Source organism: Dermacentor variabilis, chromosome 3 (genome assembly GCF_050947875.1).
Source record: "Dermacentor variabilis isolate Ectoservices chromosome 3, ASM5094787v1, whole genome shotgun sequence".
NCBI classification, from domain to species: Eukaryota; Metazoa; Arthropoda; class Arachnida; order Ixodida; family Ixodidae; genus Dermacentor; species Dermacentor variabilis.
The window spans coordinates 8,637,648-8,661,582 of record NC_134570.1 but is presented as its reverse complement, the minus strand read 5'-3'; the positions used below and the strand labels follow the sequence as shown (position 1 = coordinate 8,661,582).

At 46.6% G+C, this 23,935-nt stretch overlaps 1 protein-coding gene across 6 annotated transcripts in view; it reads right to left on the bottom strand.

The window, feature by feature from the left end:
- LOC142575120 (uncharacterized) overlaps positions 1–23,935 on the bottom strand; it is a 132,006-nt gene that overhangs the window by 21,806 nt on the left and 86,265 nt on the right. For 4 of the 6 annotated variants that reach the window (XM_075684130.1, XM_075684128.1, XM_075684126.1 and 1 more), the window contains exons 9-10: positions 13,930–14,007; positions 1,247–1,410 (exon numbers count right to left, since the gene is read on the bottom strand). In XM_075684130.1, the coding sequence (XP_075540245.1) occupies positions 1,282–1,410; positions 13,930–14,007 (207 nt within the window). In that variant the 3' untranslated portion in view covers positions 1,247–1,281. Of the gene's footprint in view, positions 1–998; positions 1,411–13,929; positions 14,008–23,935 lie in introns of those variants that run through there. The other 2 variants (XM_075684127.1, XM_075684125.1) reach the window with 1 other exon arrangement.

Here is a 23,935-nt window from a genome sequence, read left to right as displayed (position 1 = left end):
AATATAGGTTAACCCCTCAAACTTTAATTATAAGTAAATGGGGGGAAAAAACGGTATAAGCCGATGTATAAGACCAGGGGTCGACTTTTTGCTGCGTTTTTTTTTTTTAAGTTCGACCTATATTCTAGTGTTTACGGTACCTTTCTTGGAGCAGTGCAGCTTCATACCACAGGCTTGTTCAGGCGGTCTGTCTCCATTTTCTAGCAAGGCTGAGTGTCACTGCCTATATTCTTAGTTTTTCTATTGTACAACACCTGGATCATAGACGGTTTTGCATGGTCCCCTCAAAATTATATGATTGGGTTGCACTGTAATATGGTTGCTTCAGTAAAAACTATCTGTTTGCCATCATTTTTCGAGATACATTTTCACGCTTGTGAAACACAGTTCTATTATGCTTGTACTAACTGCAATTCACCAAAGTGCTGCTGAAATGTGACCATATTGAACTAAAGAAAATTAAATTATGGGGTTTTACATGCCAAAACCACGATCTGATTATAAGGCATGCCATGGTGGTAACTCCGGATTAATTTCGACCACCTGGAGGTTCTTTAACGTGCAACTAAATCTACACGGGTGTTCTTGCATTTTGCCTCCATCGAAATGCACACGCCGTGGCCGAGATTTGACTCCATGACCTCGTGTTTAGCAGCACAACACCAAAGCTACTAAGCAACCATGGCGGGTCACTTTGAATTTCTGGCAATGAAGAAAGAAATATGTTTGGAAAACTAAACTTCAAGCAGTTTCAGAATCTTCTCTACTATTGCAAATTTACCAAAGCCACTACAATAACAGCCCTGTTCAGCACCTGACTAGTGGATCAAGGAATGAAATTAGAATTTTTCAAACACCTTTTGAAAGTCTGGTTGGAGTTGGTAGCAGCAACGGAACACTGGTTTGATAGCAAAGGCATCAGTGTGCTGCTGTGTCAGAAGCTCAAGCAAGAACAAAACATATTTTAACCCCAAGCAATTTGAGGCCAGGCATGAAGATTCTTTTGTAAACACACAGCTGTATTCAGGCACAGACAATTACCTCTTAATAAATTTGTGAGTTTTTTTTTTTCACAATTATGTTACTCATTATCAAGGTCAACTTACACTTATTTTGAATTAAGTGGCATGACAGCATCGCTAAATGAGAAAAGAGTTCGTGCTTTCTATGACATTTCAATGACATTAGATGCCCATTTGAATAAAGCAGAACCTCGAAATGTATGATTATAATGGTACTTTCGTACCTCCAGACTGGGATCCAAGACCTTGTGAGAGATGTTCACAAACCAGGACAGATGACAGTATCGTTCATGTCAGATCCCAAAGGGGGCGTTGAAGTCTTGAGAAGAAAATGTGTATACTGGCCTTCTTTTGGATAGGAACCCTCGGGTCCCTTCAACGCTTTTTCCTGAGATGTGGAATAGAAAATACCGTAAGTTTATGATTGATTATTCTTTTCGAAGCCAAGCTTTATTTTTAACAGCTTGAGCGCTCTGATTATTGGTAGAAAAAGTTACATATGAGCCACCAACGGTCACGACACGTGCAACCTTCATCCTGACCTGCTTGTCACCATTGATGACTGAGGTTGGCCAGATGCAAGCGACTTGCCACAGTGCAAAATGACACAAAATGAAAATGAGACTTGCACTTTTCATTCATTCCATCTTGCTATGTGCTGTTTTAAGATGTGCACTTGTTACCACTGAACTGCTCGTAGTTGCCCTAGTGCCATGTCCTTTTCTCTGCAGGTTACTGAGGAGAGCAGTAGCGTGAAGAAAAAGAACTGGACAATGACACAAACAAGGACGCCCTTGTTTGTCTTGTCTTGTCGTCCAGTTCTTTTGCTTCATGCTATTGCTCTCCCCAGTAATCATGACATACCAACTAGCTACCACTGCTACCCTATTAACTTCTTTGTAGGCACAAATTTATCTGCACACTGTTTAAGGGGCACTGATGAGGAATGTTAGGCTATAATAGTAGATTACACTTATGGAATAACAAATAAAGCAGTCTTATCAGTGGAACCTTGGAAATACAAAAATGATGAGAAAACTTGACAGGTGACAATACCACCCGGACATTCTTGTACCTGTGACACCACAGAATTTGAGAATGTCTGCACTGCATTCGAACATAATCAAATATTAAACCTGGCATTTTATTTAATAAAATTCTTTACAATAATTTATGAAGTAACCCAAACGTCAAGGGCATAGACGTTTTGGTACTATTCATAAATAGAAATTCCAAACTCAATTTTTTCAGGTAGTATAATCTACATAATCTACTTTTTCCAGCTGAAAAAATTAAAATATTTTTTTTAAAGTACTTTGCCACCCTAAACTTAGACAATGCTTTACTTTAGCGTACATTTACGACGTGATTTTGTGGACATCAACCACTCATGGCACATTGTATCTCTGCTAATTTATAGAATTACAAGTTACAGTTGTCGCATCCAATGCCTAAATTTCAGATGTTTGGTAAGAATAAGCTAACACTACTAATTTAAGCACAGGTACAGCAGCCTATCCGGACAGAAAGCAATGCTTTGTGTGGCTAAACATATAGGCTCTAGCACTTTCTCCCAATTATTTCCTTGCCACATGGCAAAATGCTGCATTCAGTTTCACATCTTCCTACAACAAACAACAACAGCTTGACTGGGGCGAGTTTGTTCACACTAAGTAACGTAGGTGCAGTGCAACAACTTTTGGGAAAGAAAAACAAAGAGACAGGAAAGAACACTGACTTTCATCTGAGTTTTTCGAAGAAATTCAGGCTGCTTTTATACAGGGGAAGAACCAAACGCATGTGCAACAATACGTACGTGATTAAACATCATAATGGTGTTGACCGATGAATGAAAACTCTTTATCAGATAGGTGAAGCGAAGGTGTAGTAATGCATCAATCTGCAGCCTTCCTGATAAAAAAAAGCATATGAGATCTCTTTCTTCTTTAATTTTGCTTTCTGCAGGAGCCTTGCCTTGTGGAATAATGGCTTGCATTTGCACTTTTTGCAACGCACAGCTATATGGCTGCCACATGGCTGCCATACCCATTTTTTACGTTATACACATGTGGCCTGGCTCAGTCATTAAAGCATTGGCCTGTTTGACCTATATATATATATATATATATACCTTTCCACAATACATCAGTATATTGTAGACGACTTCTGCTTGGAAATAAATAAATCTGTGTTCGTGCCCAAAGTTGCACAGTCGAATAGTCTTGTAGTTATTCTTATTTAGGACACACACTTTGGAAAGCTTACAAGGGGCGGAAAACAACACATTGATTTCATATCTGGTCGCTATTTTCTTCAAATTATGAGAAAACTTATGAATGTACGGAATGGCATGCAATGGTCTTTGACCTTTTTCTTTTCCTTTATGACCAGTTTTCCTGCACTTCACCTTCTGAAGAAGGGTTTCACAAATGGGTGCGATAACCACTGTTAGGATAGCCAGCATCTTTCAGTTTTTCTATTTGGTTTTCTAAATTGATTTCGGCCTTGTGTTCACATAATTTGTTAAGGGCAGCCATGGTGGCAATGCCTCTTTTTATTAACTTTGAATGGCCACTATAAAAAGGGAGGACATTCTTAGCGCTCCTAGGCCGATAGCACCAACAAGTATGCAAAGAATTTGAATTCAAGCCATTATTCCGAAACAAGGTTTCTGAAAAAGGTAAAAATAAAAAAACAAAGAAATTTTAGAGGCTTTTTTATCAGGAAGACTATAGATCGATGCATTATTACACCTTCACTTCACCTATCTGATAGGGCGTTTTCATTCCTCAGTCGACACTGCTATCATGTTTAATAACATACATGTTTATGTGGATGTGCCCGGTTCTTCCTCTGCACAAAAGTGGCTGGAATTTCTTCAATAAACTCAGTTGAAAGTCAGCGTTCTTTCCGGTCTCATTGTTTTTCCTTCCCAGAAATTGTGCTGTACCCACGTTATCCTTATACAAGTGGTAAATTTATCTGAATTAATTCAGCCTTACCTGTGAAGTCAGAAACAGGCATATATACACTCTATGCAGTCATAATATACAAGTCCTTCTACTACCTTACACAGAGCAATAAAATCTAGGCTAAAATCAAGCTATAGCGAGACATTTGCAATGCTTTCTGCAATGTCTGGGAAGATACTCTGAACTAGACTGCAATCACAAACTATAACTCCACACCATCTATAAATTAAAGGGAACTGTACAACCTGGCAGGAATACAGTCCAATCAAATTTAAAGGGACCCTGAAACAATTCTGACGATATTGTAGTAACATACCGAATTGTTAGGGTAGGTCCTCCTGATCATTAAGTGATGCATTTAAGCACTCCATGTGAAGTGTTTAATTTATTATAAGGTTTTAAAAATGTGTATCACAACTGATTGCAGAAGCGCCACTTCCCTGAGCTTTGAGCAGCCCCCTCACAATTGACGTACTTAGACTAATTGATGTTAGTTGTGCGAGCTATACGATTCACTGCCCATGCCGCGTCATCAATCATTTTCCAACTTTATGGTGAAGCAATGTTGTTTGTGATAGATGGAATGTTGCTTAATTTGTCTGTATAAGAAAGTTACAGAAAAATAATACACGACAACACTCAAGCCCTTCCGGCACACAGCAAGTGTCATCTGTTTGTGTTAAAATGTTCCCCATGTTGACACAAACCGCGCAGCCAGTGTTGGTCTCGTGAGCACCATGCATCACCTTTGTTACACTGTGGGCTGAAAATCTAGCGATCGATGACATGTCAAGCCGCGACATCGTGTTTTTCTGCAAGAACACATGCAAGCGGAGTGACTACATCGCATCGAGCTGTCAGTACAGTAAAACCTCGTTAAACCGTACTCGCTTGAACAGTAGTTTTGTTTTAAACGTAGTAAAGTCAAATCCCCGACTCAGCGGCCATTGAACATAATGCGTTTTGTATCCGCATAAACTGTACCACCTTATTGAGTATGTATCGGTTAACACTTAGTGTTTGCACTTTTCGTCGCGCAAACACGGCAGTGCGTAGTCTACATCGGGCGGCCCGGCAGAACAACAAGCCTCAGAGATCAACACAACGGCCTCCAAGCGCCCTGTGTGTTTGCGCGTGAAGCCACATCAACATCAACATCATTTCGGTGCCGTGCCAGAGAGCGTTGTGGCGTCGTGCAAGCGGGAGCTTGCATCATGCTGAAACTTGGATTAAAAGACGCCGGGTGCTTAGCTTAGAAGAAAAATTAGACATCGTTCGTGCTATCAGACGTGATGTGAAAAGTCGGCGCTGGCACATGACATGGGTCTACTGTTGACTACGGTGTGTGGCATTTGGAATGCGAAGAAGTTGCTCGGCAGCGCTGCTGCGACTGCGAAGAGATGTCGGCTACGAGGTTTGACTTTTTGCCATCGTAGCCTCTGTTGTTGCCGAAGTGTCACCTAGCGACAGTGATAAGGACGACACGGAAAGCGACAACATGGGCGATTCAGGTCCGACAGTGGCAGAAGCTGCAAGTTACGTTAGCCTCACGAATGCAATTGTCGCGACGAGAACAGCACCCCACCATGAAAAGGTGCCCTGCGACTTCTGCAACGCTACCACGCCTGTGCATGGAGAATATGCAATGCCAATGAGGAATCTGCCATGCGAGTGTTTGCCGAGAAGAGGGGGCTGGCTGAAAAGCTGGCTCACAGCTTCAGCAAGTTTGAGGCCGCTGTCGTCGCTGCTAGGCCGGTGTGGCATCAAACGAAAATAACACATTTGTCACGTGAAGTAAATAAATACTGCATCTTTCTTTTTCCCTTTCATCGCACTCTCTCCAAGTTCCGTTTTTGACAGGTAAGTGGGTGATCTCATGCTATTTCAGTTAGGCAGTACTACCATTTAGTACGTACTTTTTCTGAGCTCCAGCCAATTACAGTTTAACGAGGTTTCACTGTATTCGATCGGCACCAGCATCTACACATTTGTGGCCGTCACTTTACAGCTGAAGATCACTACCACAATAGAGAGCGCAAGCGGATTTGGCCTTCTACCAGATGAGCGGAGGTGCAAACATGAACGTCCTAAAGTCTTTTGATAATTCGAAAGTACCAACTTTCTGTGAACTCCGCCGCTGCGCTGAAGAGCCTCGCATGCCCTCCTCTCTCGCCTCTCAAATCGCCGCTTTTCTGAGTGATGACTGGCCCCTTGAGCCATCGCCCAGGAAATGCACGCGAAATGACACTTTGCTTGTGTTTTAATTTTTCGTTGGCACCATTAGCAGGCTGCCTCCCTCTGTTGCGAGTCAAGCTCCGCCGGGGTACAAGGGTCTGACTCTTGAACGTCTGCTTTTTATGTGGTTCTTGTTATGCCCGGGTGCTGCGCATTTCATTGCACCAGCTGGCGTAAAAATAGCTTCATGCTGTTCACCATCCCTCGAAGAAAAAATGACACCGTACGTAGAAAGAAGTGGACTCATAGCATTGGCCGCAAGGACTTCGTTCCGACCAAGCATGTTGTGCTCTTTGAAATACTGTGTATTTCTTTGTACTTAAATGACTGTGTATACTTGAAGATTACTGCGAGTTCATGAGAAAGCGGGCAATCTGGCTTAATTCATCTATCATTCTGCGTCGTCTTGAATGTTATTCTTTTCATTTGATGGCATTGCCCTGCGTGTTGTATAACGATTGCTGGTGTGCGGAATTCGCCTAAAATAGGCTCTTCAATTTCTTAATCTGGGTGTGGATTTCCTGCAAAAACGCTTGCAATGCAGATGTTTATTTTGTTGCTAGCTAATAGGCGCGCTTCTGGCTTGGCGCAGGATAGCAAACATTATTTTTAATGCAACAGCATTAGGAGGGCCATGAAGATAATCAAACCATCCACAGTCTGTGTGAAGCCTCGAGGTCAGGCAGATGTCTAAGGTGTATAGAAAAGGATAATAGTAGTAGTAAAAGTTCTAGTGTAATGCTAGTAGTATAATCATATAATATTGGCACGCACTAGTTACGCTGGAAGTCGAGGAGGAAGAAGTGTGTGCGTGGTAGCTGCTGCAAAAAGGAGCTGCAAACGGACATTCGCTTAGGACTGACTTACTGGCTTTTCCTCTCGTGACAAACTGGTGGAGGTGCGGGGTACGCATCCATCGTATGCCTACGGGTCCTGAACCAGAAGCTACCGGCGCCAGTACCTCGGGGACGGCAGAAATCTATCGAAGCAGCCGTCGCCTCCAAGGTCTTCCACCGCAATACAGTCCCCTGGCAAGCTCCGTGAGGAAAATGTCCACAACTACCGCAAGCCAAACCGAGGAGATCCCAAATGCTGCCGTACCATGCATTCTCAACGCGCCTCGCACGCCTAATCCGTTCCATGGCGACGCCTTTGAGGACGTCGAAGACTGGTTGGACCATTTCGACCGGGTCGCCGCCTTTAACGACTGGGACGATCGCCGTAAGTTGAAGAACGTCTACTTTTCCCTTTTAGACGCGGCGAGAGTATGGTATGAGAACCACGAAGCCTCATTTACCAGCTGGCAGGAGTTTTACCGACTGCTTTGCGAAGCCTTCTGCACTCCCGAAAGGAAAGAAAGAGCCGAACAAGCACTGTCTTCGAGGTTCCAAATGCCAAACGAAACCGTCGCCATGTTCGTCGAAGACATGACGCGATTGTTCCGTCGGGCCGATCCGCTAATGCCAGAAGACAAGAAGGTGCGTCTGTTAATGCGAGGCGTAAAGGAACAGCTTTTCGCGGGCCTCGTGCGCAATCCTCCTACAACAGTCTCTCAGTTCGTTCGTGAGGCAACAGTCATGGAACGTATGCTTCGGCAGCGGCTCTCGCAGTATGAACGCCAGACCACCATGACTGCTGCATGCTCTCTCGTACCTGCAAATGATGACAGGGAGTCCCTTACCGAGCTAATACGACAAATTGTTCGAGAAGAACTGCAGAAGTCCTATGCATCGGCTCCGGCACCTCCCAGTGCCGCGGTTCTTACGGATGTCATTCGGGAAGAAATCGGCAAAGTGGTTCATCCCTCGCCACCAACACGACCCGAACCTCCCACGTTCTCGTACGCGGATGCTCTTCGGGCTTGCGCGCCGTCGACGGGCCGTTTTTCGCAGCCGCCTGCTGGGATTTCTCGACGCTCCCCAAGTCCGATCCACCGCATGAATCCGCAAGCACCCTTTCATCCTGGTCCGCGCAAATCTGCAGTATGGCGCGCCCCCGACAACAGTCCGTTGTGCTATCACTGCGGGGAGGCTGGTCACATGTATCGCGACTGCCAGTACCGACGGATTGGTCTGCGGGGATACCATCCGGACGCCCGTTGCCCGCGCTATGGCGAACGCCCGCACGAGATCGAGCAATACTTAGAAAGTAACCGGCTTCCTCTTGCCCAACAGCGAAGACAGTCACGGTCGCCTTCACCTCGTCGGTACGCGTCACCAAACCGTGCTCGACCTGCCTTTGATTCCGCTGGAGTCAACGGTGGAAGCCCGCGCCGGGGAAACTGAAAACGGCGACCTCCGGGGGTGAGGCCGCTGTCATGCGAACCGTCAAATATCCTCCGCCGACGCCATCCCCTCGCGACGTACCGCTGACGCCTTCATTCGAAACTGCAAAAAGAACTTCTGCTGCTATTACTGCTTCAATCGACGGTTATCCGGTAACTGCACTTATAGATACGGGAGCTGACTACTCGGTTATGAGTGCCTCACTGGCCACTCGGCTACGCAAAGTGCTGACAGCGTGGGACGGCCCACATCTGATTACAGCCGGAGGACACCTCGTGTCACCCATTGGACGATGCACCGCCAGACTTGCCATTTCTACTTCGACTTTCGTAGCGTCTTTTCTTGTGCTGCCCAAGTGTTCTCGGCTAGTTATACTGGGCATGGATTTTCTCCAGGAATATGGGGCGCTCATTAACCTTCGTGACTTGTCCGTGACTTTTTCTAACCATGTTTCTTCGGATTCGAGTGTGGACGATGAACATCACCGCGCGGCTTTACGCGTGGTTGATGACTGCGTGACGTTACCGCCTCGAAGTAGCATCTTCGTCCTCGTTGAATGCCCCCAAGACCAACTAGGAATAGGCATCGCCGAAGGTAACCTCACCATATTGCTGGATCGTGGAGTCGGCGTCGCATGAGGTCTCGTAGAGCTCCAACATAGGCAAACCACGATTCTAGTCACCAACTTCAGTGGCGAATACAAGCACTTTGCGAGGCATACCACCATGGCCTACTTCGAAACGGTGCTCGAGTCCAACGCCTGTGCTTCGGTAACGACAATCTCGATTCCAGAACCCAGCGATGTGGACTTGACTAGGCACATCAACGTCAACCCTCAGCTGGACCAAAACGAGAAGGAGAGGCTCCTCACTCTGCTATCGTCATTTAGCGACTGTTTCGCCACCACGTCGAAGGTCAAACAGACTCCTTTAATCAAACACAGAATCATCACTGAACCGACCGTCCAACCTGTTCGCCAACACGCATATCGCGTGTCGCAGAGAGAACAGGATGCTATTCGTCATCAAGTTAAACAAATGCTCGACGATGATGTCATTCAACCATCGACAAGTCCTTGGGCTTCACCTGTTGTATTAGTTAAAAAGAAAGACGGTTCACTACGATTCTGTGTCGATTATCGCAAACTGAACAAGGTCACGAAAAAAGACGTTTACCCACTTCCTCGAATTGATGACTCCTTGGATCGCCTGCGACATGCCCGTTACTTTTCTTCAATGGATCTGCGTAGTGGGTACTGGCAAATTGAAGTTGACGAACGGGACCAGGAAAAAACGGCGTTTATAACACCCGACGGCCTCTATCAATTTAAGGTCCTCCCTTTTGGATTGTGTTCCGCTCCGGCCACATTTCAACGCATGATGGACACAGTTTTATCTGACCTCAAGTGGAACTCGTGTTTAGTCTACTTAGACGATGTAGTTGTTTTTTCCACCACGTTTGAACAACACAAATTTCTAGGTCAAATTTCTAGGTCATATTGTCAGCAGCACCGGTGTGCGCCCTGACCCTGACAAAGCCATGGCAGTTGCTCTGTTTCCGATACCGAAGACAAAACACGATGTCCGCCGATTTTTAGGGCTTTGCGCGTATTACCGCCGTTTTGTACCCAATTTTTGTCAAATTGCCGAACCTTTGCAACGACTCATCAGGAACGACGTCATATTTGTTTGGGGCCCGGCACAATCCGACGCCTTCCACGACCTTCAGCGACGTCTACAGACACCACCGATCCTTGGTCACTTTGACACCGAGGCTGACACAGAAGTGCATACTGATGCTAGTAACGTTGGTCTCGGAGCGACACTCGTACAGTTTCAAGCTGGTGTTGAGCGCGTTATTGCGTATGCCAGCCGAACCTTGTCTGCTGCTGAAAAAAACTACTCAGCAACTGAAAAGGAATGTCTGGCAGTCATATGGGCTATCCAGAAGTTCCGCCCATACCTGTACGGACGACCCTTCCGTGTCGTCAGCGACCACCACTCTCTCTGCTGGCTGGCGAATCTCAAAGATCCTTCAGGCCGTCTCGCAAGATGGAGCCTTCGGTTACAGGATTTTGATGTGACCATCGTCTATAAGTCTGGCCAGAAACACACGGACGCCGACTGTCTCTCCCGCGCCCCCGTCGAACCCGCACCACTAGATACTGACGACGATTCTGGTTTTCTTTGTACTCTTCCGTCTTTAAACCTTGCTCAACAGCAACGCCAAGATTCCGAGCTCCAGCCCTTGATTGAATACCTTGAAGGAAGCCGACCACAACCCCCACGGCAGTTCGCGCGTCACTTGTCCTCTTTCTGCCTACGTGGCGACATCCTATACAAGCGGAACTTTCACCCTACGGCAGCCGTTTTCCTGCTCGTTGTTCCCGCTACTCTCCGCGACGACGTTCTACGTGCATGCCACGACGAACCAACGTCCGGGCATCTCGGTTTCACGCGTACTCTCGCGAGGATCAAGCAGAAGTACTATTGGCGAAAACTCACAAAAACCGTGAAGCAGTACGTCCGAAGTTGTCGAGATTGCCAGCGTCGCAAAGTTCCACCACTGAAACCAGCCAGTCTGCTTCAGCCTGTCCGACCTCCTTGTTCACCTTTTGAACAAGTCGGGATGGATTTACTCGGCCCATTTCCCAAGTCTTCGGCTGATAACCGCTGGATCGTTGTCGCCACCGATTACCTCACTCGATACTGCGAAACACAAGCCGTTCAGCGAGCTACTGCTTCAGATGTTGCTAACTTCTTTATCAAAAATGTCGTCCTTCGACATGGTGCTCCCGCTGTCGTCATCACAGACCGTGGTACGGCCTTCACTGCCCAGTTGGTCCGAGATATTCTGCAGCTGAGCGGCACAACGCACCGTACGGCAACTGCGTATCACCCGCAGACTAACGGTTTAACTGAGCGTCTCAACAAAACGATTGCGGATATGCTTTCCATGTATGTTGCCACGGATCATAAAAATTGGGACGAACTGCTCCCGTATGTGACATTCGCGTACAACACTGCCCTACAAGAAACCACCGGGTTTCCTCCTTTTCGTCTGGTTTACGGACGCAACGTCACCACTATGCTCGACGTGATGCTCCTACCAACTTCGTCTCAACGTACCGCGCCAGATACAGACGCCTTTGTTCAGCGTGCCGAAGCAGCGCGGCACCTTGCGCGGCAACGAATTCTATCCCGACAAAGTCAAGATGCTCGTCGATATAACAGATGCCATCGAGACGTCACATACAACCCGGGAGATCTTGTATGCGTTTGGACCCCTATACGTCAACGAGGCCGGTCAGAAAAATTATTGCGCCGATACTTTGGACCCTACATAGTTTTGCGTCGTCTAAGTCCTGTCAACTACGAAGTTATTCCAGCCGACACTTCGCACCACTCCCGTAGACCACGTTCCTCTGACATTGTTCACGTTACCAGGATGAAGCCCTACCATTCGCGCTGACTCTCCTCCACACGCTTTGTGATGCGGCCCCTGTCGTCACGTCCGTTGCCTTTCTCATTTCTTCTATTTTTTCCTTGTGGCATTTAACATCTCCCCAACTTTATTTATTTATTTATTTAATTTTTTTTGGAGGGAGGGGTAATGGCACGCACTAGTTACGCTGGAAGTCGAGGAGGAAGAAGTGTGTGCGTGGTAGCTGCTGCAAAAAGGAGCTGCAAACGGACATTCGCTTAGGACTGACTTACTGGCTTTTCCTCTCGTGACAATATGTACAATAACTATAACTAAACTGACTATGCAATTCTTACTGTGACTAACAATCACAAGCAAAACTGAGTGTGATTAGGAATGGATAAGTAACGTTGAGAATAATTAATAATGAATCAGCTATAATGACTGACTAATAATCATTGACTTAAAAAACAATCAGGGATGAGTCAGCAAAATTGAGAATACCCAAAAATGACCTCGGAAAATAGAGAATGAATAAGACTGATTCAGCTATACTGACACTCAGACAGCAACACAGCAAAACTGAAGATGACCATGCAAAATTAGGAATGAATAAGAATGACTCAACAAAATTAAAAATGACAAAGCAGAACTGATAATGACTAAACAAAATTAGAAATGACCCAGGAAAACTACAAACAGTTAAGAATGACTCAGCAAAAGTGGCAATGACTAAGAATGTAATATTTCCATAACTTAATCTAATTATCCCTTGGCGTCAGTAAGCAGTATGTAAGTAATCATTCAGATATTTCAAATCGAACCCTTGGCCAGGCCACTTCTCCAAATAGTCGGTAAAATTGGTTCTCTCTCGAGATCATGAAAAAGTGTTACTGTCTTTCAAGCAGCTGTGAATTTTTGTATTCAACAAGTAATAAAGTCGCTGCATGGAAATCCCTCCGAGGCACCAAGAAACTATCCTGCCTCGAAAATCACTCAGGAGCAGCTTCATAAACAACATTATTTTGCAAAAATCCTGGACTAGATAAAATCTGCATTTCGCATAATGCCAGTGGGCTGAACAATATTGAGGAATGTACAAATATAAAATGTAGATATTCTACCATTAAAATTGTGCGCCATCAATACAACCGACATTAAAATGCCAAAGCCTATGTGGGCTATAATAGTCCGCAGTTCTTGTTCATGCCACAAGTGTTCACACTTAATGCTTTCATTGCAAAAACGAAAGATGATTAAGCGGGCTCATGGTAGGGTCAAGCATGTCCCACTGCTTTCTCTCGTTCTTGTTTTATAGTAGAACGTAAAAAAACAAATGTTAACTTAGGCATGCTCTTTCCAAATGTTTAAAACGTTTCACAATTGGTTACAGCAATAGTAGCTCTGTGCTTGGCTGGTTAAGTTCTGAGCCACCAGGTGGCTTCACCACTCAGGCCACTCGCGTTTATGCTTCTTCACCACAGCAGTGGCAGTATGGAGTGGCTTTAGTTTATGCCTCGAGCCGTCCATCAAAATGCCCAGTTTGCCTGAGGCTACCAGAATACTGGACAGGTTCGGCGCTACGACAGAACACTCGCAACGCATGCTGCTTGAATAGCTCTCATGCGGGGTCGATGGGCAGGCGGATAGTGCAGAGGCTGGAAAGGCTTTGTGCACTGGCTCTGAGACTGCAGGAAATAGACGATGTGTTGTCACACCATGACGCAGAGCCACTGAAAGCGGGGCTTAGCCCCATTCACTTGGCGAACGGGTTGAGAAGAAAAGGCATGGCTAGGGAGGAGGGTAACTTGTATTCGTCTGTAGCTGTCTTGATACGAGATGTTTCACTTCAATTTTGCCACTTATGTTTTGCTGTAGTTGTACTCTACGTGTCCACAAAATTTGCCCAACCATTTCAGGGCCCCTTAAAGTAACACTGAAGGCTGATTAGAGAACATTATCAGAACAAGTCACTGTCAATGCCCAACTTACCTTGATGAATGCCACAACTTCCTCCTGGTCCACAGTACTCATTTCATAGCGGCATCCCCAAGCAACTAACGCCAAAGGCTGGAGAACATACAAGAAAGCAGCACCAGGTCAGGTAATCAGTGGAGACTACACAAGATTATGAACATAAAGCAATTTTGAAAGTTCTGAACTACCTTGTCATGAAATATAAGACTGCAACATGCAGTTCACTACTGCTACAAGTATTAAAAAACAGAACAAGATAAGGTTGCAGTTTAGCCTGAAAGGCAAAGCATTGACAGTGGTAGCAAAGTATTACACAACTATACGAAGTAAGGTTCATAGCTTTATTGGCCTTATAAGTTGCAGTAATGATTTGACTAATAATTAAATTAGCAAGCACGGTGTCATGTGCACACAAGCAAACATGAACAAACCTCACTCGATGACCAAGAACACCTGCTCTGGCAAGGGAGTGAACACTTTTACTGCCTCTTTGTTTAACACATCTCTGAAACTTGAGATTATGCGAGTTCCAACACTAGAAGTGTGAGAAGCAGCACAAATGTAGCCACCAGCCATTTTCAGCTCGCCAATCTTTGCACACACTGGAGATTACCTACAAGATAGGGCGCAGGCGGCGTACCACCGGGCTAGAGGAGGAGACACACGCTCATCTCATCCCCTGCCATTTTGTGCACGCTTGATCACATGACTTTCAACACTGGGCAAGCATTCTGCTGCAAAAAATTTTCAAATGGGTTCATTAATAGCTGGGAAAGAAATATTTCTGCACCGCAGACTATATGGAACCTCACAATGATACCAATGACGAAAATTCACCTGGTGTCTGATGGAATGTCAGCAATTCATGCACGCCACGAGCGCATGCGTCAATGCCTGAGTGACATGACGTCACGCCAGAGTTCACTACTTAAACGACTAACTCAATAAACATGCGCTCATTCCTGTTCCTGCGTCCATTACTTCAGTGGCAACGAGGATTAGCCCCCACGGCCAGGGTAAAGCATGGCGACGCAAGCTGGGCCACCTATTTTTGACAAAGGGGACGACAAGTGGGACGCATATCAGGTGCGATTAGAAGCTTTTTTCGAAGCCCGCGAGATCGTCGATCCGAAGAAGCGTCGGGCCTTACTTGTTGCCGCGCTTAGTACCAAGACGGTAGATCTCCTGGCCAGCCGTTGTGCACCTGACAAGATTCAGGATCTGATATACAAAGCAGCAGTTCAAAAACTGGCCAAGTACTTTGCACCGAAAGGCAATGAGATAGCGGAGTCTTATCAGTTTTTCACAAGGAATTAGCAAGCTGACGAGTCAACAATCGACTTCATTGTCGAGCTACGGAAGATAGCTAATAGGTGCAATTTTGGCCAGGCACTAGAGAGAATGCTGCGCGACAAGTTTGTCTGCAGTCTACGGGATGCTGGAGTGCGTCGTAATCTGCTAGCAAGGCACACGCTCATGCTGCAGGAAGCAGAGGATGCGGCGCTAGCCGCTGAGATGGTGGCACGCAACATACAACATGGACCAATCAGAGAGGGTGTCCACGCAGTACGAACAAAGCAAGAGCGGCAGAAGTTCTCCAGAAGACCACAGCCAGACAGGATGGCAAAATTGAACAATGAAGTCCAGACCGGCTGCCTTTGCTACAGAAGCGACACCCACAAGACTGCCAAATGCAGGTTCCGCCGCGTTGAGTGTTTCTCTTGTCGGAAGAGGGGACACCTGGCTTCAATGTCAAATTCCAAGCCACGCCAAGAAAACGTAGCTCACTGTGAGGAACCATCCTCAGACAGCGAGGACTACAGACAGTTCCTGTTACACCTCCGTGAGTCGTCGACAGGACTGGGCCGGCCGACATGGCGAACGCTACAATGGAAAGGGGTGCCTGTGAAGATGCAAGTGGACACAGGGTCACCAGTGTCAATAGTGACATGGCCAACTTATGCCCAGCATCGCCACCGCTGGCCCATGCTCGACAAGTCACCGTTTCAATTGAGTTGCTTCCTAGAGACACTACCGGTGAAAGGACAGCTGAAAGTTCCTGTCACCTACAATGGGAAAACCGCCAACGCGACGCTAGTGGTGCTTGGCTACTCAGGCCCAAACCTGTGTGGGCGAGACATAATTCAAGCATTCCAACTGGAGGCCCAGTACTCAACATGGACGTGAATGATGGTAAGCCGCCAGTTGCTGACAAAATTGCCATAGCTGCTACGCTAAGGGCGGGATATGCCGATCTGTTTTTGTCAGGGCTAGGATTAATCAAGGGGTCTCCGGTTCATTTACAGTTACGCGAAGGAACCACACTGCGATTCTGTAAAGCCGGTTCTATACCGTACCCGCTACAAGGGCCTGTAAATGCAGAAATCGAAAGGTTGGCTGACACGTGCATACTGACGCAGGTTGGCAGTGCCGAGTGGGCGGCGCCACTCATTCCCGTCATCAAGAAGGATGGCTCCATCAGCTTGTGTGGAGATTTTTGAACGATAGTCAACACAGCATGCCACACAGAATAATACCCGCTGCCAAAGATAAGGGATATATTTGCAAAGCTCAGCGGAGGGGAGGTATTCAGTACAATAGATTTGAAGGATGCATACAACCAGCTACGAATAGATGATGCAACAAAGAAGCTGCTGGTGGTAAACACGCCAAAAGGGTTGTATAGCTTCAATCGGCTACCGTTTGGGGTGGTGTCAGCACCGGCGGTTTTTCGGAAGCGAATGGAAGCACTGTTGCAGGGTCTACTGAGTGTACAAGTGTACTTAGATGATGTGGTGGTCGCCGAGAAAAGAGAAAATTGTGAGACGTTGCGCAAGGTCTTCCAGCGGTTCAGGGAAGCTGGTGTTAAACTTCGCCCGCTCAAATGCAGATTCTGTCAGCCGGAGGTGGAATTCTTTGGTCACCGCATTAGCGCAAAAGGCCTGACACCAAAGACGGAAAACATTGACGTGCTCTTACGAATGACTCAACCTACGTGTGTAACGGAACTTTGCACGCTACTAGGTCTGGTTACGTGTTACAACGCATTCTTGGGGAACTTCGCTACAGTGCTTGCGCCATTATACGAGTTATTAAGAAAGAACAGGCCTAGGCAATGGGAAGCTAAGCAAGAAAATGCATACGAGGCAGTGAAGCGGTTGATAAAGGAGGTGCAGATTTTGACCCACTATGACCCAACAAAACCGCTCATCTTGGAAACGGACGCATCCTCATGTGGTATTGGGGCCATCTTGTACCACAGAGTGGACGGCGTAAACCGACCAATCGGGTTTCGATCTCGCACCCTCTCTTCAGCCGAGCGAAATTATGCTCAGATTGAGCACGAAGCCTTAGCGATGGTATTCAGCGTGACGAAGTTTCGCGAATATTTGCTGGGAAACCAATTTACATTGATCACAGATCACAAGCCGCTCATGCGTCTTCTTAGTCCCGATAAACCAATACCACCCTTGGCAGCAGCAAGGATACAGCATTGGGCTTTTTTACTCGGTGGTTACAAATATCCCATTCAGTACAAACCGGGAAAGGAAATAATTGTGGCCGACGCATTGAGCCATCTTCCCGCGCAAGCGCCACATGATGACAAGACAGGGAAGTCAACATTGAAAGATGAACGGGAGTACGTGCTGCTAACAGACCATCTTTATGAGTTATGTTCAAGAAGGCTGGCCAAAGAAATTGCCGGCAACACAAGAAGCATTACGACCTATGTTCCAAAAGAAAGACGAGCTGACATGTAGCCATAGTATTGTTTATTGGAGCCATAGGGCTGTGATATCTGCCGCAGCTCGGGAATCAATGCTGCAGCTGCTGCACCATACCCGTCAAGGCATGTCAGCGATGAAAAATCTTCTGGCTATCCAGAATATTCAGCAGCAGCAGCAGCAGCGCCGCCGCCGCCGCCTGGTTACGCCCACTGCAGGGGAAAGGCCTCTCCCATACTTCTCCAACAACCCCGGTCATGTACTAATTGTGGCCATGCCTTGCCTGCAAACTTCTTAATCTCATCCGCCCACCTAACTTTCTGCCGCCCCCTGCTACGCTTCCCTTCCCTTGGGATCCAGTCCGTAACCCTTACTGACCATCGGTTATCTACCCTCCTCGTTACGTCCTGCCCATGCCCATTTCTTTTTTTTGATTTCAACTAAGATGTCATTAACTCGCGTTTGTTCCCTCACCCAATCTGCTCTTTTCTTATCCCTTAACGTTATGCCTATCATTCTTCTTTCCATAGCTCGTTGCGTCGTCCTCAATTTGAGTAGAACCCTTTTCGTAAGCCTCCAGGTTTCTGCCCCGTATGTGAGTACTGGTAAGACACAGCTATTATATACTTTTCTCTTGAGGGATAATGGCAACCTGCTGTTCATGATCTGAGAATGCCTGCCAAACGCACCCCAGCCCATTCTTATTCTTCTGATTATTTCCGTCTCATGATCCGGATCCGCCGTCACTACCTGCCCTAAGTAGATGTATTCCCTTACGACTTCCAGTGCCTCGCTGCCTATTGTAAATTGCTGTTCTCTTCCGAGATTGCTAAGCATTACTTTAGTTTTCTGCAGATTAATTTTTAGACCCACTCTTCTGCTTTGCCTCTCCAGGTCAGTGAGCATGCATTTCAATTGGTCCCCTGAGTTACTAAGCAAGGCAATATCATCAGCCAATCGCAAGTTACTAAGGTATTCTCCATTAACTTTTATCCCCACTTCTTCCCAATCCAGGTCTCTGAATACCTCCTGTAAACATGCTGTGAATAGCATTGAAGATATCGTATCTCCCTGCCTGACGCCTTTCTTTATTGGGATTTTGTTGCTTGCTTTATGGAGGACTACGGTGGCTGTGGAGCCGCTATAGATATCTTTCAGTATTTTTACATACGGCTCGCCTACACCCTGATTCCGTAATGCCTCCATGACTGCTGAGGTTTCGACAGAATCAAACGCTTTCTCGTAATCAATGAAAGCTATATATAAGGGTTGGTTATATTCCACACATTTCTCTATCACCTGATTGATAGTGCGAATATGATCTATTGTTGAGTAGCCTTTACGGAATCCTGCCTGGTCCTTTGCTTGACAGAAGTCTAAGGTGTTCCTGATTCTATTTGCGATTACCTTAGTAAATAGTTTGTAGGCAACGGACAGGAAGCTGATCGGCCTATAATGTTTCAAGTCTTTGGCGTCCCCTTTCTTATGGATTAGGATTACGTTAGTGTTCTTCCAAGATTCCGGTACGCTCGAGGTCATGAGGCATTGCGTATACAGGGTGGCCAGTTTCTCTAGAACAATCTGTCCACCATCCTTCAACAAATCTGCTGTTACCTGATCCTCCCCAGCTGCCTTCCCCTTTTGCATTGCTCCCAAGGCTTTCTTTACTTCTTCCGGCATTACCTTTGGGATTTCAAATTCCTCTAGACTATTTTCTCTTCCAGTCTTCGCAGGACCAGTCGAAGGGCAAATGTTGATGATCATAGTGGAATCTCATACCAAATGGATTGAGATTGTTCCGCTTAAAGTAACCAGTGCAGATAACACTGTTGAAGCGTTGTGGGGCTTTTTCAGCAGATTTGGGTTGCCACGAACAGTTGCCTCCGACAACAGGGCCCAGTTTACAAGTACGACAGTTCCGCCGATTCATGGAAGATAATGGCATAGTACACCTACCATCTCCTCCATACCATCCGAAATCCAACGGGCTGGCAGAAAGGGCAGTGCGCACTGTTAAAGAAGGTCTGCGCAAAAACGTACATGGTACCCTTGAAAGGCGCCTGGCCCGATGGCTACTGCATTATTGGCGCACCCCCCTCCAAAACGGAAAGACACCTGGCTTCTTGCTTCTTGGTTTCGAACCACGTACTCTATTGGATAATGTGGTGTCCCGACCTTTTCCTGCTGCAGGTGCACTTCCCCGCAGACACTCGCCCGGACAACCGGTCTGGTGCAACGACTATAGGGCAGGTGCCAGCTGGACACCCACAGTGATACAGAATACCAGGGGCGCTCGCTTGAGCACGGTCAAGACGGAGGATGGGGAACTATGTGAGCGTCATGAAGATCAGCTAAGACACCGCGCGGAGGTTCAGAAACCAACATCGTTAGACGAGGAAGGCACTAAAAGAAAAGGAGGGTTAGCCCCAGCAAGCGAAGATGCAGACCCTCTGGCGGGCTTTTCAGTTACAAGCCCCAATTCCTCGGCTAGCGAAGAGCACGAAACGGGAGCTGCCAACACTGGAGTCCCGGAAGAGCACGACACGGGTACTGCCAATGCTGGACCTCTGGCAGTTCCAATTCGCAGATCAAACCGGCGTCGCAAGGTGCCAGACCGTTTTTAGAGCTCCTCTTAAGGGGAAGGAATTGATGGTATGTCAGCAATTCACGCACGCTACGAGCGCATGCATCAATGCCCGAGTGACATGATGTCACGCCAGAGTTTACTACTTAAACGACTAACTCAGTAAACGTGCGTTCATTCCTGCTTCTGCGTCCATTACTTCAGTGTCCATATACAGTTAAAACTTCAATATAATGAACTTCAATACAACGAAACTCTCACTATAACGAAGTAGTCAACTTTTTGTAACTTGTCTATAGAACACAATGTATTTTGAACCTCAATATAACAATATATGCAAAATTTCAATATAACGAAATTTCACTGCTGCCATGAAGGAATACCGAGAGACTAAATGGTGACCTGCCATGGTACTGTAGAGGCTTCGACGTTGCACTGCTAAGCCAGAGGTCATGGGATCAAATCCCTGACATGGTGGCTGCATTTCAATTGGACGCACTGCAAGAACGCCAGTGTACCGTGCATTGGGTACATGTTAAAGAACCCCAGGTGGTCAAAATTAATCTGGAATCCCCCACTATGGCATGCCTCATAATCATATCATAGTTTTGGCATGTAAAACCTTAGAATTGTTTTAAAGGTTCATAGTCACTTTAACATACACTGAAGAAGATGAAGGCAAAAACCTGCACACTCGCAAGAAATTAATTAAATGACATGACATTCTAATTAAAATTCTTGCCCAAAATCACACCAAAGTTCGCAGGTTCAACTTCTACCAAAAGTTGTACCAAAGGTCGTAGAGGTTGTAGAAACGTCAGAGCACCAAAGGTTGTAGATTCAACTCCCATCAATTTTGGTGCTATGGAATTTTGGTGCCATAACATCGGACAGTCAATTTTTCAATAACGCAGGACATGAGATTTTCAACCCATGAGGCACTTAAGGCTTTCACCTTAATAAATGGCGACTTCCATGGACGCAGATGGTCAAATGGCTGAATTATGTCGCTGTGTGCTAACGCATTTCTCAAATCACATGCTGCGCTACCGAGAGCCACAGCAAAAGGGGAGCAGCATCATGTTCTGTATATATCTTTTCATTGAGAATGCCCTGAGCATCGCCATAACGCCCTCTGGGCTATGCTAATTGCACGTGAATGCTCGCACAAAAGCATTGCAGAAGCTGCTGCACATGCCTTTGTACTCTTGCACCACAGTCCAGGAGGTCCTAGCTCTTCCCGATGAAAACGTCTAAATAATGTCAAAGTGCGATAAGATCCTATTGCGCCCCGCGTGCTGTATGCTGTAGGTTCAAATGAAAGTTTGCGAGGGTGAGCTGGAAAGGATGGTGGCTTGATAAGTTCTGCCTTCCCGTGGTGCAAGTGGAAGGGGGGAGGGGAGCTCACTCACTCTAATGCAACTAACCGTGCATGAGGGCGAGGGGCAGTCAGAGGCAGGTTCTCGAACGTCTCCTCATGGCTATCAGTGTGGCTAAGCACATACGCAGCCTGCGAACCCTGTTTTGGAAGTACCGTAAAAACCCGCGTATAATACGAACCCGCATATAGTACGACTGGAATTTTTGGGACGCAAAATGGAAAAAAAAAAAAGAAGTTTTATCCGTACATAATACGAGTTAGGAAAACTCGAGGAAAACATTTATTTCAATTGTAGACCGCACTTCAATCGCTGTCTTCCTCAGCTGTGCACTCTTCGGACAGTCCCTTGTCGGACATACCAGAGGTACTCATCCTCTGCGCTATCGAGCGCATTCGAGATGCTGCACCTCTTGAATGTGCGATGCACAAGGCCCTCTGGTATGCTGGCCCATGCGTCCACAATCTACTTGCATAGCGTGGCTGGCGAAGCCCGCTTCAGCCGCCTGGTCGGCGTCACTGCAGGCTCACCTGAGCGCATCCAATCTGCATAACACCGCTTGACCGTGTCATTGAACGGCTTGTTCTCGCAAACATCTAAACGCTGCAGCTGAGACATCATACCACCCAGGATAATGACGAGTTCAGTGCCGGATTCGCGCAACAGCTTCTTCACTGAGTTGGCGAAATGGCAATGAAATGCGTCCAGCACGAGGATGAATGGGAACGACAACAGTGCGCCGGGCCGCCTACACTAGACGGACTTTATCCAGTCGAGCACAATTCTCGTTCATCCAGCCTTTCTCATGGCACCTCACGATCATATTTTTTGGCAGCTCTTTAAATTTAGGCACTGTCTTGCACTTGAAGATGCCACAGGGTGGGAGCTTGCGTCCGTCTGCCGTGCATGACAACATGACGGTAACTCGCGTTTTCTCGTTACCAGTGGACCGGACATAAACTCGTTTAGAGCCCTTTTCGTGCATGGTCAGAGGTGATGGCATGTCCAGATAAACCAGCGTTAGGTCAGCATTGCCGATTTGCCCTAGCTGGAAATTCTTGGACTTGCGCAGTGAAACAACATAGCGTTGGAAAGCCTACGCTGGAAAGCACAAGCAGCTCTTCGAACAATTCGGGCAGCTTCGGTGGCATAAGGAAAGTTCAGCACGGCACATGTAGCGATAAATCCAGTGCTTGCTCGCATTGAAGCGGAGCTCAGTAGCCCTTTTTCTCTTGCACGCTCCTTACCTTTTGCCTGCATAAGCTCCATGCTCACAGCTAGATGCGCGACTCGCTGTTGGCATACGAACTCCGTCAGGGTGAGTTCGATTTCCGGGAATGTCCCACTCTTCGGGCCGCGGAAGCTTCTACACATTCCGATACACGCGAAAAGGGCTTTCTTCTGTCGATGCCACCCGCGAATGCTTCCCTCGATGATGCCAAACTGCCTACCGGCCACACTGTTGTCGATGTCCTGTGCGGCTAAAATAACCTTTCTCTTGAAAGCAGCTGAGTACTGTTTTCGTGGTCCGGACATCTTGGTCCTTCGATGCGGAATAAAAAAGCTTAACTTCGCGAAGCGTGGTTTGCACGTGTGCTGCCAAGGTGCACACTCAACAATAAAAAAATGATGCTGTAGTCACATACCAATGGTGGCCTGTCCGGATCCAGAGATTCTTCTGGATCCGGACAGGCCGCCATTGGAATCTGAACCTGGCAACGTCTAACTCTAGAACGTTATCTAGTGAGGCAAGTCTAGCAGTGCTATTAGAGGAATTAGCGAGCATTAAATGGGATATAATAGGGCTCAGTGAGGTTAGGAGGACAAATGAAGCATATACAGTGCTAAAAAGCGGGCACGTTCTGTGCTACCGGGGCTTAGCGGAGGGACAAGAACTAGGAGTTGGATTCCTGATTAATAAGGATATAGCTGGTAACATACAGGAATTCTATAGCATTCACGAGAGGGTGGCAGGTCTTACTGTGAAACCTAATAAGAGGTACAAATTGAAAGTCGTACAGGCCTACACGCCTAATCCAGTCATGATGACCAGCAAGTCAAAAGCTTCTATGAAGACGTGGGATGGGCGATGGGTAAAGTCAAAACAAAATACACTATACTGATGCAATGCACAACTTCAATGCCAGAGTAGACAAGCAGCAGGCTGGAAACAAGTCAGTGGGGGAATATGGCATAGGCTCTAGGAATAGCAGGGGAGAGTTATTAGTAGGGTTTGGAGAGTTATTAGTAGGGTTTGCAAAATGGAATAATTTGCAGATAATGAATACCTTCTTCCGCAAGTGCGATAACTGAAAGTGGACATGGAGGAGCCC